At 41.3% G+C, this 14,736-nt stretch overlaps 2 protein-coding genes across 7 annotated transcripts in view; one reads left to right on the top strand and one right to left on the bottom strand.

The window, feature by feature from the left end:
* Positions 1-2,074: 2,074 nt before the first annotated feature.
* Positions 2,075-14,676, bottom strand: OXSM (3-oxoacyl-ACP synthase, mitochondrial). Of its 3 annotated transcripts, XM_053669185.1 has the most exons (5): positions 14,559-14,676; positions 13,677-13,784; positions 7,651-7,860; positions 5,742-6,849; positions 2,075-3,973 (listed from the first exon to the last, which is right to left on the bottom strand). In XM_053669185.1, the coding sequence occupies exons 4-5, from the start codon at positions 6,719-6,721 to the stop codon at positions 3,571-3,573; spliced, it is 1,383 nt and encodes a 460-aa protein (XP_053525160.1). In that variant the 5' UTR covers positions 6,722-6,849; positions 7,651-7,860; positions 13,677-13,784; positions 14,559-14,676; the 3' UTR covers positions 2,075-3,570. The 3 variants fall into 3 exon arrangements, with proteins under 3 accessions (XP_053525160.1, XP_053525157.1, XP_053525158.1); XM_053669182.1 differs by lacking the exons at positions 13,677-13,784; positions 14,559-14,676 and having other exon boundaries at positions 7,460-9,041; XM_053669183.1 differs by lacking the exons at positions 13,677-13,784; positions 14,559-14,676 and having other exon boundaries at positions 7,601-9,041.
* The window catches only part of NGLY1 (N-glycanase 1), a 47,496-nt gene continuing 47,081 nt past the window's right edge, over positions 14,322-14,736 (top strand). For 2 of the 4 annotated variants that reach the window (XM_053669179.1, XM_053669181.1), the window contains exon 1: positions 14,322-14,579. In XM_053669179.1, the coding sequence (XP_053525154.1) occupies positions 14,449-14,579 (131 nt within the window). In that variant the 5' untranslated portion in view covers positions 14,322-14,448. The remainder of the gene's footprint in view (positions 14,580-14,736) is intronic. The other 2 variants (XM_053669180.1, XM_037144010.2) reach the window with 1 other exon arrangement.

Below are 14,736 nucleotides of genomic sequence, written 5' to 3'. Positions count from 1 at the left end.
GTGAAAGTAAAATATAAAATAAACAATATAGATTAGGGAAAAGTAAAAATCAGAATATCTATATTGATAAAAGAAGCTTTTAAAATCAGCAATAAAAATGAATTACCAACACACTCCATGATATGGGTAAGTCTCAAAAACATTGAATGAAAGAAGCCAGACATCAACAAGTATATTCTCTGTGACTCCATTTATATAAAATCCCAGAAAAGGCACACCTTATCTATAGTGAATGAAAGCTCTTCAGGGACTGTCTGGCACTGGGGCGACTGACGACAGAGGGCCCAGGAAGTTTTTGCAGGGATGAAAATGCTCTGTGTTTTGATTGAGGTAGTAGTTACACAAGTGTGTGTATACCTTTCCCAAAACTCATTTAACTCCACACTTAAAATGAGTGCATTTTGTTGAATGATGCTGGAGTAAAGTTGATTTTAAAAATTGTACTATTTTCAACTTCCGAAGAATCTTGGGTCAAAATATCCAGCATTATTCAGGCTACCGTCTTTTCTTACCTGGATTTTCCAATACCCTTTTTACTGGATCCCATTATAGGAACCAAGCTTTTCTCCAATGTGGTCTTCACTCTGTAGCTGGAATGATGGTTTTAAGACAAAATGTGATCATCACTTCCAGTAACTCTCATTCTCCTTCACATGTATCAGTCAGTCAGGGTTTAATTAAAGAAACAGAACCACTAAGGTAGATACACATATAAAGAGATAGTTATTACAGGAATTTGACCTCATACAGCAATAAGAATTTGTTAAAACAGTCTCTATAAGGCTGTTATATCAACCCATTATTTTCTTCCATTTTTCCCACTGATATTTTCAGTATTTTTAATGAACTAAATTTGAAACCATAGAGGAAAATCAACAAGATACTCAGCATACCCAGGGGTTTCAAAAGATTGTATTTGCCTAAGTGAACATTTAGTAAATTGGGCAATTACTTAAACCCGTTATTTTCTGATGCTGCAGTTAGTTTGAACCCACAGGGCAGGCAGCTGGGAAGATGGAAGTAAAGACCCCCTGACAAACTGAAACCTGTCAGTTCTTGCTGCTTCTCATCTTGGCAGGTTTCAGGAGAAGCTAGGGCCCTTCATTATTACGGAGCTAAACACATTCCTGGCCCAGGAGTCACGGAAACTGAGGGTCAGGGGAAGGTAAAGCAGCTGCAGGCTCAGCCACCGCCTCACTTCGTGTGCCAGCAAAGCCACAACCTGTGTGAACTACAAAATGGCTGGAGCTTCACTTCCACTTTCAAAATCTCTCACAAGTCAGTCCTAACCGAAAATAAATAAATAAAGTAAAAAGAATTCTGGGAAATGTAGTTCAGCCTGGTCAAGACGACACATTACAAAACCACAGTAACACTCCAGACCTTCCCATTGCTCTTACAGCCTTCAGAGACCATGTCAGGTTCTTTGTGACCTGACTTCCACCAGATTTTCTGGCTCTATCTCCTACTGGCCCCATGTCAGGCTATATGCATTTATATTTAGTATAAATGTTCTAACTCTTCTAACCTTTCCATGCTATGTTTCTCCTGGCCAGAATAATCTTCCTCCCTTGCCTTTCTTCCCCTTTAACCTGGCTGAGACCTGTTCACCCTTGTGGCTTCAGCTTCTTCTAGGAAATCTCCCCGGACATATCACTTTATCACTGGTGGCCAGTACAAAACCAGATTCAAGGTTAGTACCCAACGAATTTCAGTTGAACAAATCAACACATGCCAAATGAGAATTAAACTTGATTGTTGAAGGAACATGGCTGAAGTCTTAGATGTAAAAGGACTAAGTGCTGTAGTCGAGGTAATTGGACAGGCAATACATTCAGCCTATTAAAATGTGGGACACTCTATTCACTTCTGCAGAAATACACATTCCATTTAACCACTTATTCACTCTATCCCTTTGATATATAAACACCTATTGCAACACAAAGTTCCTTAGTCTGAGTTCTCCAGACAGCAGACCCTAAGACAAGGTGGTTAGATTGAAATGTGCAACCTGGAAGCAGGGTTAAAAATCAGGGAGTGGGGACAGGGAAGGAAATAAAGCCAGTAAGATGGGTACTGTTGACCTGGTTAATACTGTGAATATTAAAGTTTTATTTCACTGAAAACCCTTTGAGAAATTGCATAAAACTTTAGATACCCCTCGGAAGGAGGCCGAGACCCTTATTCACCAACTCCCATCCCTCAGAAGTTGCTAGGGAACTTGTGCCCTTTCCCATCCCAACACTTCCAGCCAATGGAGTTGAATGGGATGCACTGGCTTTAGAAAAAGCCACAAGGTGGAAAAGTAGAAATACTATCAGCACTGGTGGAGAAATGTAGGGGGCAAACACAAGCACTAATTATGATAGCTGCAGTCAAGTTAGAGGTGGGCCAAGGTGATGTGGCTCGGATCACCAAGTTCTGATCCACTTCCTAACAACCCTTGTCTCCATTACTCACTAGGTACTGCCATCGATAGGGAAGGAATAGTAACAAATTTTACTTCCTTCTTTCAGGGAACTGATGGTTTGGGAATTTAGGAAAATTCCACTAACTTACTAAATTTTTTAAAAATTTTATTTACTTATCTTTAGAGGGGAGGGAAAGGAGAGAGGGAGAGAAATATCAATATATGGTTGCTTCTTGTGTGTCCCCCACTGGGAACTGGCCTGCAACCTAGGCATGTGCCCTGACTGGGAATCAACCTGCAATCCCTTAGTTCACAGGCCCCTGCTCAATCCACTGAGCTACACCAGCCAGGGCTAACTTACTAAATCTTAGCATAGGTAATATAAAGAGAGCTAGATAAGTAAGGGGCAAATACCATATTTTTCAGACCATAAGACCCATCTCTCTCTCAAAATTTAAGAGGAATAATGGTTTTTAATGCTGCTGTTGACTTCTGTTTACATTTACATTGGTGAAATATTATGTTGTTATTAAATATTTTACCACATTTTTTCTTCAAAATTTTTTTTCTATTTTCCTCCTCTAAAACCTAGATGCATCTTATGGTCCGAAAAATATGGTAGATGATTGCTAGCTGACTGCTTTACTCAAAGAATGGGGAGCAATGATACAAACTTCGTTATATTTGTATTCCTTTCCTATGTACTGTATGGAATGGTATACCTGGAGTTCTACCACGCAGCAACCGTACCTAGCACAAAGCGGCTACTCACCAAACGTGTAGGAGACAAGAGCAGGTGAAATATCATAAAGAGTTACTTCCTCTAGAATGTCAGAAAAACACAGAGCAGTGCTTTTCACATGGAGGCTGTGTTGCATCCCAGAAAACATTTGGCAATGTCTAGAGACATCTTTGTTTGTCACAACCGAGGAAGGAGTTGCTCTTGCAATCCAGTGCACAGAGTATTCTACAATGCAAAGGACAACCCTCCTTTCCCCAACAAAGAATTCTATCAGCGGTGCCAAGACTGAGAAACCCTGACACAGATAAAGGGTATGATCACATGTAAGTCTATGCATTTACATAAACACAATATTTCTCCACTTCATATAGTTTATATATAACATTAAAAATCAATGCTTGATTACAAATGAGTTGTCCTACATGCCAGCAATACACAGTGTTGCATTAGTACCACCAAAACCAAAGGAATTGGTGAGTCCAATACGTCTTTTCTCAGTTTTCCATTCCTGTGCCTTTAGTGGAACGTAATTGAGATCAAATCCCGGTTCTGTGCAGTCCAGGTTTAAAGTAGGTGGCAGTTTTCCGTAATAACAAGCCAGGGCAGTAAACGCTGCCTCAACCGCCCCTGCTGCCCCCAGCAGATGTCCCGTGGCTCCCTTAGTTGAGGAAATGGCAAGGGCATGGGCATGGTCTTTGAAAAGGTGTTTAATGGCTTTGTTTTCAGCAGCATCTCCTAACGGTGTGGAGGTAGCATGCGCGTTGACATAGGATATCTCTTCAGGCTGTAGGTTTGCATCCTTTACAGCAGCTGTCATACATCTAATAAAATAACAAAAGACATTTATCAGAACTAAGTTTAATTTTAACATGGAATTCATTATCTGTATGGCTGATGTGAAAGAAATATCCAAGCACACTGGATGAAAATAATCCTGTCTAACAACAGAACCCCATATTGGATTACCACGTGAGTTAGAATGCCATCTGCTTGGGAATAATGACTCACCCCCAGTACCTTGGACAGATTCATCACCAAGAGATAAAAATAGGAGCCTACAGATTTTCTAATCTCTAAAAAACGTATTTCGATTTATCTGAAATGACTTTTTCCCTTGGGGGGAAAACACACATTGATTCAAGTCTAGAAGAACTTTTCTTCCAGGAATTTTTGTCAGTGGGATGTGTGTGCCGATGGGTATGCATGGATGTGTGTGTGTGTGTGTGTGTGTGTGTGTGTGTAGATTTAAAATGCAGAGACAAATTTTATAACCATGTTTTCCTTTTTTCTCTCACATTTAAATGTAAAACTTGGCATATGTCCCAATAATCTAAAAACATCTGCATCATTATTACTTCAGTGCTTCAAATAACCTTTCAAAATCCTCTTTATTTAGGCTGTAAGAATATGAAATAAAGTTCAAAGCCAAGCCAAAAACAAACAAACAAATCCAAAAATAAAACCTTTTCCTGGAAAAACCATCAAAAAAAATCTCTTGTATGTCAACACCTTCTTTTTTAGTTCCAATCTCTGGTCTGGGCGTATTTCCTTAAGAGGCAGCCTAGAATATAATATAGTGTGCTGAAAAGTTTCATCTAAACATAACTATTTCTTCAACTAGCTGGCTACTTCACATCTCTAGCACTAGCAATGACTCACTAAAACTCAAAAGTATAATTCAGGGATTGGTAAACTATGGCCCTGGTCAGATGCCTGTTGCTGAAAAAACTGTTTCACTGGAAAACACCCATTCGCTTATGTACAATCTATGGATGATTTCACACTAGAAGGCAGAGTTGGGTAGTTGTGACTTTTGGGTAGTTCTTATGGCCCAAAAGCCAAATATATTTACTATTTGTCCTTTTACAGAAAGGTTTGCCGACCCTTGGCTAATTTAACTGGTTACAATATAATATGATCTGGGCAAGCTAATCTACCAGCTAACACATTAGCAGGGATTTCTTTTTTTTAACTTAACTCACTATCTCTTCTACAATGGCAACTAGCAACTTGCTTTGAAAAGTGTGGTCCTCAGAGCAGTACCATGAGCATCACCTGGGAGCTTGTCAGAAAAACAGAAGCTCAGCCACCACTCTAGGCCTACAGAATCAGACTTTGCATTTTAATAATATCCCTGGGTGCTTAAAGGCTGGGAAGTGCCAACGTAAAAACAGCAGAACCCTGTTGAAATGGAGCACAGACCAGACTGTGCTGGGAAGGGCTGACTTTTACTGTCCAAGCCTGATGAAGGGCCAGACTGGCGGGGTGTAGGAGGGGCAGCCTGACAGCTGTTAAGCACAATTGGAGGTATGAAAAGTTCACAAAGGCACATGTGGCCTTCTTCACAACTTTTGACCTTAGCTAAAATCCAGCTTTTGTAAGGATTTTCAAATGCTTTCAAATACTTTTATGCAAAGTATTGCATAAGACAAAGAACTCAAAAACATTTTGTTTAAGCTGAAATGGAACAACAACAGAGATACTCTACACCAAGACAAGATGATAGTACAAGTTCCCCTGATTTGACACTCCAATAAAATGTCTTATTTGAATAAACATTTTGAATGAAAAGGAAAAACAAGAATTTACCTTAAGGCACCTTCCCCTTCCGGGTCAGGGGCGGTTATGTGACCAGCGTCACCTGACAGTCCATAGCCCAAAACTTCTGCGTAGATCCGAGCTCCTCGTTGAACAGCACGTTGGTGCTCTTCCAGCACCAGCACAGCTGCACCTTCTCCCATTACAAAACCGTCTCTCTTTGGGTGAAATGGTCGACATGCCACCTTAGGATCAGAGTTTGTGCTCAGAGCACGAGCTCTGGAAAACCCAGCAAGAGATAAAGGGCTAATGCAAGAATCAGTACCTCCAGCCACCATCACGTCAGCATCACCATGGGCAATAAACCTAAAAGAGTCTCCCACAGCATGAGCTCCTGTGGTACAGGCTGTAGATACTGCATGATTGGGGCCCCTGAGTTTATATCGAATGCTGACCTGGCCTGCTGCCATATTGACCAGAATCTTGGGGACAAAGAATGGGCTGACTTTATTGTAACCTTTTGAATGAAACAACAAAGCAGTTTCAGAAACAACTTCCAGAGGAATCATTCCCATGCCAATTGCAACACCAGTACTCACTTGGTCAGCTTCTGACTGAGGATGCCAGCCAGAATCTTTCATGGCTAACTCTGCAGCCCCAATGGCCATAATGGTGGGCGAAGACATGGTCTTGATATCTGATTTGGACACAAAATTTTGTTCATTGAACTGACCTTCATCACAACCTCTTGGCACATAAGCAGCAACACTGCAAGGGATATTCTTATATTCTTCACCAACCAGTGAAACAATTCCACTCTCTCCCCGGATCAGACGATCCCATACCAGCTGAGTTCCAACGCCAAGAGGGGTCACTAAGCCAATGCCTGTAATGACAACCCGCCTGTGCAATCTGGATGCTGGCACAGATCCGAAAAACCTTTTGTTTCTTATTAATTGGTGGCATAATCCTGAATATAGAAGATGAGGGTTTATAATTTTTAGCACATTCTGCAAGCAGCTTGAAAACATGGCTGAGATTCAGATGGGGAAACACACTCCAGTAACAGACCACCAACGCCCAGGAAGTAGTGTTGTTTAAATAGCTTAAAGGTGTAAGAAACAATAGCCGAGGTGTTGTTTCAGGTGCTTGGTGTGAGCTGTTAATGAGCACAGGGAAAATAATGTTACATTACAGGCGGCAAACGCAGGCCCCGGGTCCGAATCCGGCCCTCCACCTTCTTTTATCCGGCCCAGCCCCTTGTTTCCATCTGGCAGCAGCACAGAGCTCTTGCTTAATTATTAAGGAACAGTTACATTTATACAGTCCTAAACTTACATTCAGCCCTTTGAAGGCAACCGAGGCTGATGTGGCCCCCGGTGAAAATGAGTTTGATACCTCTGTTATATCATTTTAATTTATATAAATGATATCATAAATTAAATGATATCATTTAATTTATATAATTTATATATGTCATCATTAGACCACCTGTTTGGACTTAACTATTTTTAGACTCTAAGTACCCTCAAACATTCCAAGACAGGTGAAATGAGGATTCAATCAACTCACTAAAGAGGAATCATACCATGAAAAATATAAAGGCAATATAAGTCTGATATAGACTGCAGGAAGCATCCGTTTTCAGATTTACCGAAGCCTTATTCTAAATGGCATTTCTAGTGTCAGTGGCTCTACATATACTTCTGGGCCTATTCTTTGAGATATGAGTAAGTAGACTTCACTGATCTTCAAAATGTGGAGATTACCAGGGTTTCCAAACCGCGCAGACCGCGGGCGGGAATAAAGGGGTGTGGTCAAACCCCCGGCACTTCTCTCAAGAACGATCACCCGAAGAAAGCAGCCAAATCCCAGGTCATTAGACTCCCCTCTCTCGAACTAATCCCGACCTGATTTGGCGGTGGAAAGGAAGAATAAGACCAGCCAGCACCCAAAGTACCTTCACTAGCCCTCTGGCCACCCGCGCAGCCGCCGTCCTCGAGTGCGCAAGCGCACACGCAGCTCCGCACATGCGCGTGCACAAGCACGCCTAACCAGCTGCGGTCACCTTGGCGGGGATCGGACAGTGGGAGGAGTCGGCGTCTCGGCGAGCAGGCAGAATCATCTCACGCACAACCTTACGGATTCGAAATTAATCAAGAACTCGCACCTAACGGATAAGATGGCATCACAAGGGGAATTTGTTCTGTGAAATAATAATGCCTACACATCACCTTGTGGGAGAAGGAACACCATAATACTCTACTGGAATGTAGGAATTTAAGCCTTAAAGTTATTAATGTACCTCCCAGAATTATTGTAGTGACAGAATTAACCAAAATGCCTAACACCAAGAAAATGGTTGTGTATACTGTGGATACATCTAAATGCTGTGAAACTTTAAAATAATTTTGTAAATGAATACTAATGTGCAAAGATGTTGAAACTATGTTAGGAGAAACAAGTTACCCAAAAAAAAGTGTATATTTTTTAGTTTTTTTAAAGGTCTGCAAGGATGTACAATGATCATGATATTATCCTCTACTTTTTGTTTAGCACTAGTCACAATATTTTGTGACATTTTCTACAATGTATAATGCTTTTGCAATAATAGTTATTTTTACTTTTTAAAAATTGCCGTTGTATCTGAAGCAGTGCTCAAAATACCACACTCAATGTCTGACAAAAAAAAACAAAAACAAAAAAAAACAGAGACTCCAGAAGAATAGAGAAGTTTATTTCTAAGGGTCTGAAAAATTTAATATCTTTATTTGCCCACAGCTGGCTATGAATCTGTGAATGGAAAATATAATATGGAAATACTTTAAGAGGCAAGAATCAGCAAGGTGGCATTTAGATAACCATCTCGATAGTTCACATGCCCTCACAGGTGTGAGTTTTGTATCCTGTTCTTTAAACGATTGATTATATAACCTGCATCTGAAAGTCCGTTTTTGCTTTCTACTGGGCAGTCTCTTGAAGTGATTGCTTCCAACTAGAGTGCTCAGCCTTCTTTCCCAGCTCCAGACAAAAAATATGGGTCAAGTTTAGCTTTTCCTGGTTATCACTGGATTTAAATGAGTTTCATAATATATTTTATCTAAAATAGTTCAGCGAAGCAGAGTATGACTTCAAGTCACTCTTAATCCAAGACCCATTCAATCATTTCTCAGCATGACCTTCATTCAATGACAATAGTTACTTTAAGATAGATACATGAAGTTATAACTTAAAACTTAGTAAGTACCCAAACTTGCTCTTTTCCTTGTGATATATTTTAAAATTACAGTGTGAAAAGACCTACATTTTCTTTAAAGATGAAGTCATGTGAAATGTACAGTTTTAATGTGCTGTTTTTTCTTCTGTAATATTATAAAATTATTTTGGATAAGAAGTGAAAAATCAATTATAGTTTGTCAAAAAGTCAAACCACACACCAAAAAAAAAGTCAAACCACAAAAAAGTAATTTCATCTTTAAATTCTACCTCTTATCTTGCCTTTCATTTGGGAAGAAGTAGGAAATTTTATTTTATTGGCTGTTTATGATTTAGTACCATATTCCTTGCTATATAACACCGTATTTTCCCCCCATCAAAAGTGCTACATTTAACATAGACTCCTGCTCAATTTGTAATCTTATTCCAAACTATCTTTTTGGCCATAGCTCTCATTCTCTATTAAATGGAATTCTACCCAGCAAAACTGATCTTACTATCTTTGGGTTGACTTTAGTTTTATCTGTTTTCATCTTTGTATCTTTGATTGTACTTTCTTTTCTTCAACATTCATTTTCCTCTCACCTTATGCTAGAAGCTGGCATACAAAAATGAATAGGACATGTTACTGCTTTCGAGAAGTTTATAGTCTAATAGAGGGAGACAGCCATGGAAGCATGTGTGCAAACTACTGAAACAGTGCTATCCTGGAAGAATATAATAGAATTATAATAACACAGAGGATGAGTACATCAGTACTACCTTTCAAATTCAGAAAAGCCTAAAAAAAGTGATCCTTGAGCTGCATCTTCAAAATGAGTAAATGTATGCCTAGTAAATTGGGTGAGAAAGAGCATTCTGACAGGTGGAATAGAACAAAAGGCCTGGAGACGTGGTCATATGCCACAAACTACGAGTAGTTCAATATGGCCATTGTTAGATTTGAATTATGTGACAAAGCAACAGTAAAAGTATGAAAGTACAGCAGGAACAATCACAAAAAATCTTGGGTGTCATGTTGAAGATTTTGGATTACAGCCTATAGGTCACAGATGACAGACTGGCAATCCTGGTCTAATTTGGACTGTAATCTCTTATTGAATCTAAATTCCTCTAGGAAAGATATGGTAAACTATTTCCTTCACCAGGGTCTCTTCTACTCCTTTTTGGCTTGAACAAAGCCACTTCATACATTGAAGTTACTTGCTGGTTCCTGATGCCATTTGACCTTTGAGTACCATGGGTAAACTTTTTCTTTTCCCCTGACGCTGCCACTGCTCCCCATAGGTAACATTTTAACAGAAGGACAACATGACCAATGTGTGAGTTAGAAAGATCACTGTCGCAGCAGTGAGCAAGGTAGATGAGGGATGTAGAGATGCACATGGGCATCAACTTAAGACTGAAGAACAGGTGATGAGGACTTGAAGTAAGGAAATGGCACAGAAGATACAGATGTTGAAAACACTGCTAAGGTGCTGTCCCAATTAAGTGTTGGAGGCTCTCCTGCAGCTAGGAAATCCTCTCCTTCCTCATCTCCTTATCCTCCAAATGTAAGGGATACTATTCACTCTTCCCCTTCCATGAAACTGTGGTCAGTGACATTCTCCTTCCTTTCAGCTAGTTCTCCAACTTTATTGTGCATCAAAATCACTGTAAGGGCTTGTTGCTACACAGATTGCAGGGCCTCACCTTCAAAGATGGGGCTTGAGAATCTTTCCGACAAGTTTCCCTGTGTTGCTGGTGCTGCTGGTCTAAAAAACTGCTGTAAATTTATGATCTCCATGAAGCAGGGCCTGGCTTATCTCCTTCGCTGCCTCATTGCCTACCACAGTGCTTGGCATTTAGAAGCCACTATTTAAAAATTTGGTGAATGGATGAGTGAATGAATGAACACACACCCTTGTATTGACCTGTATACAGACACTGCTTTGTGCAATTCTTAAATGCACAAAGAATTTAATTTGTGCATTAAAGAATTAATTTGTGCATTAATTCTTAAATAACTTTGTTTTGCTTTTCAAAATAACTTTTTTGTTTCATCATCTAAAGGGCTATCATCAGATAGCCCTTTAGTATGTAAGGTATTATCATTATTTTTGTCTTTCCTACTTATGTCATCTGTCCCTGACTACTTTGCACAAAACAGGTGTTCAACAAATAATTGTTGGTGAATCACTTCATACAATCACACAAAGGTTCAACTCATCTCTTGCTGATGATCTTTATTGAGTTCAGTATTTTCTTCTTTTTGACAAAACCAAACATGGGGAAAATGTAATAGTTTCTTCTTTCTATTCCATTCTAAAGATGGTATGCTACAAAGCTAGAATCCTGAAAAAAAGACAACAACATTATTTTGGAGCCAAAAAAAAAATCAAGTAAAAGAATGGAATGGAAGTTCAATGTTGATTTCATATACACATCCTTCAGCTGTTTGAACAATGGTGGGTACAAAGAGATTAAGGGTAGCTTAATATTTTCAATTTCTGTTCTAAAAGAAACTAAGAAATCAAAATATTTTCAGCTTGACTTAAGTGGAAGAACCAGATGGGGGAAAGAATGAGTTACAGTCCCTTATAATAAATTACCTTAATAGCTTCCTAAATGGTGGTGTCCAAGACTAATTACTCAAGAACTTTAATGAAGTATTGGTAAAGAGTAATTTGGATTAATTTAAATTTCAGGTGATTTAAAATAAACAAAGTACTGAACTACCCTTGAAATGATGATTTCTGTGATTTTATGAACTGTATGTTATTATTACGGTATTAAGTCCATGACACTGGTTTTCACACTGTGGTTACACCCCCCCCCCCACAGAAGTACCGTAAGGCCATTATCTCTGTCAAGGGGATGGCGAGGGGGATGGCATTCTGTCCCTCATACACACACACTCCTGTTTCAATTCAAAAGCACCGCCACTTTGGTGTTTTGTATATAAGTACACTGGGTTTCCTCCTATGATTTTATTTTTTTGTGTGTTGTGTGTTTTTTTTAAAAATCATAAAAATTATACAGTATTTTAAAACATGCACAATTATTATAAGAATAAATACTGGGAATAGTCCTGGCTGGTGTAGCTCAGTGGATTGAGCGTGGGCCTGGGAACCAAAGGCTCAAGGTTCGATTCCCAGTCAGGGCACATTCCTGGGTTTTAGGCCAGTTCCCAACAGGGACACACGAGAGGCAACCATACATTGATGTTTCTCTCCCTTTCTCCTTCCCTTCCTCTCTAAATATAAATAAACAAAATCTTTTTAAAAATACTGGGAATAATATATTAGTGGGAAAAAAAGAACAATTAAGAGGAATATAATTTGTGGTAGAAACAGCCATTTTTAACCCCAGACCCCAACCTTTCATCTTTTTAGAGTGGTGAGTGGTACCTGTCCAGCCAGGGAGTGACCACATTTCCCAGCCTGCTCTCCTTTAGCTAGATGGGGTTTCATTTTTTTCCCACAACATGCTAGAAAAAATGCAGTATGTCATTTTTAGGCCCACATAGTTAGGCAGGTAGGCCTTCTTTTTGCCCAACTGTTAACTAGCACAGAAGTCACTATAAATCTCTCTATGGCAGAACTTAGCAAATTACAGGTCAAATCCAGCAGGCTACCTGTTTTTCTAAATAGTTTCATTGGAACACAGCTAAGCACATACATTTAAAATGTTGCCTATGGAACTACAACTGCATAAATAAAGTTAAATATTTGAAACAGAGACCTTATAGCCACAAAAATCTTAAACTATTTGACCCTTTGCAGACAATATTTGTTGACCTCTATTCTATGGAGTAGAAGGAGCCTGGATCCCTGAATAAGTACGTGGAGGAAAGCTGCCTTCTGACTAATGACACGTATATTACTAAACTGTTACATGAGCATGAAAGCCAGTTCTCTGTCAAGTCACTGAAAATTTTAGTTATAGCAGCTCCCAATGTACTATCAGTTAAACAACTATTCTTGGAAGCTGGTCCAGAAACCTACATATTTAGCCCTGACCTGTGTGACTCAGTTGGTTGGGCATCGTTCTGCAAAGCAAAAGGTCAATGGTTTGATTCACACTCAGGGCACATGCCTGGGTTTTGGGTTCAGTCCCCAGTTAAAGAGCAAACAAGAGGTAACCTATCAGTTTCTCTCTCCCATCAAAGTTTCTCTCCCTCTCTTTCTCCCTTTATTCCCTTCTCTCTAAAAATAAATTTAAAATTGTACATATTTATTAAAAACTCACAAATAAACCGCAGATGAAGTGTAACTGAAGTAGATGGCATAGCTGAGGGCCTTGCTCATAGACACCAGAAGAAAATTTCAAAGCAAACAAAAGGTAAATAATAACAGGTAAAGAAGTTACTTAGGTAACTTCTCTCAAAAACATAAGATCAAGACAAATATTTGTTGAGGTTAGGAAAGGAATTTCATTGGTAAAGTACATTTTTAAGGGCATGGTAAGGTCGAGAATGGATTATAGAGGTTGAGATTCATGGTCTGAAAGGAATGACACTGTTCACATCTACCTGCAAAACAGAGTCACAGGACAACACTTACCCTTACTATCTATATTTTTATTGTCTTTCCACACATTCCATTCTATTTTGTCCTTATTGTGTATGCGTTTAATGCTGATCACACTACTGGGTAAACTGAGTCCACAACTGCAGGTAAACTTGCGACCTGCAGTTTGAAAAACTTCTTTAAAGAGCCATCACGCTATCTGAGCTGGGACTTTCGCAAAAGATTTTCAAGCATTCATGTAATTCTAGAAATAACTCACATTCCAGAAACCGAGCAGCGTTTTACTTGCCACTCCGTTGTTTTTGAACGTTTGTTGCTCCTTCCTTCTGGAGTCTTTCATCACTTCTGTCCAGGAAGGCCTGACAATCTTGGAGAACGAATTGTAAGACTTTTATTTCAGGGGGGAAAAGAGTGAGGGCCTAGGCAGGTTCCTCACCTCTGGAGGGGGAGAACCCCTCCCCCGGCCCTGACCACCAGGCACCCCGTCAGTCCTCCAGAGTAAACCCCTAATCCAACACACCGACCAAAAAGAACCCACCCTTTCCAGTCGAAGCCCGCGGGCCTGACAGCCAGACCCCTGCCCATCCTAGTAAAAACCCTGATCCTCTCCGAACCCCTTAGCCCACCCAGCCGAGGACTCTACCCTGGGGAACAGGCACCTTGAGTCCTCCGCCCAAGCCCCGCCCCTCCCTACGCGCCTACAGCCCCACAAACCCACCCTCCACGCGGTCTAGCCCCCTGACCCGCCCCTACTGGCAGAGCCCCCAATCCCTTTTGAACAGAGCCCCCCAACCACCGCGCCCCACCCCCCGCCCCGCCCAACCAGGCCCTCACCTTCCCCCACGCCAGTCAACCGGCCAAGACCCGCCCCTCCCATCAGGTCCACACCACCCCCTCCAGACTAAGTCCCCCGCCCCCGCCAACAGCCCCCCGCCCCTCCCAGCGCGCCGCAGGGGCCGCCGCGCGCTGAGGCGCCTGCTCAGTGCAGGACGCGGCACACGAGGGGCGGCGACGGCCGCAGGCGCTCAAGCATGGCGGCAACGGCGCTGGGAAGCTCTTCGGACTCCGCGTCCCCGGCGGTGGCCGAGCTGTGCCAGAACACGCCGGAGACCTTCCTGGAAGCCTCCAAGCTGTTGCTCACCTACGCGGACAACATCCTCAGGTGCCGGGCTGCGGGATCCGCGGGGCTGCGGGGCCGGGCGGGCGCGGCGCCTGCTCGGCCTGGGTTTGGGGGCGCCCGGCCGGGGCCGGGAGGGCGGAGACACCAGGCGGGGTGGGGGGGGGGGGATAGGGACCTGGCGGTGACTCAGCGCAGCGCA

This window comes from Artibeus jamaicensis, unplaced genomic scaffold (genome assembly GCF_021234435.1).
Source record: "Artibeus jamaicensis isolate MK-2021 breed Jamaican fruit bat unplaced genomic scaffold, CSHL_Jam_final contig_519, whole genome shotgun sequence".
Lineage (NCBI taxonomy): Eukaryota > Metazoa > Chordata > Mammalia > Chiroptera > Phyllostomidae > Artibeus > Artibeus jamaicensis.
Note: the sequence above shows the minus strand (reverse complement) of the source record. Positions and strands in the feature narration are given on the sequence as shown.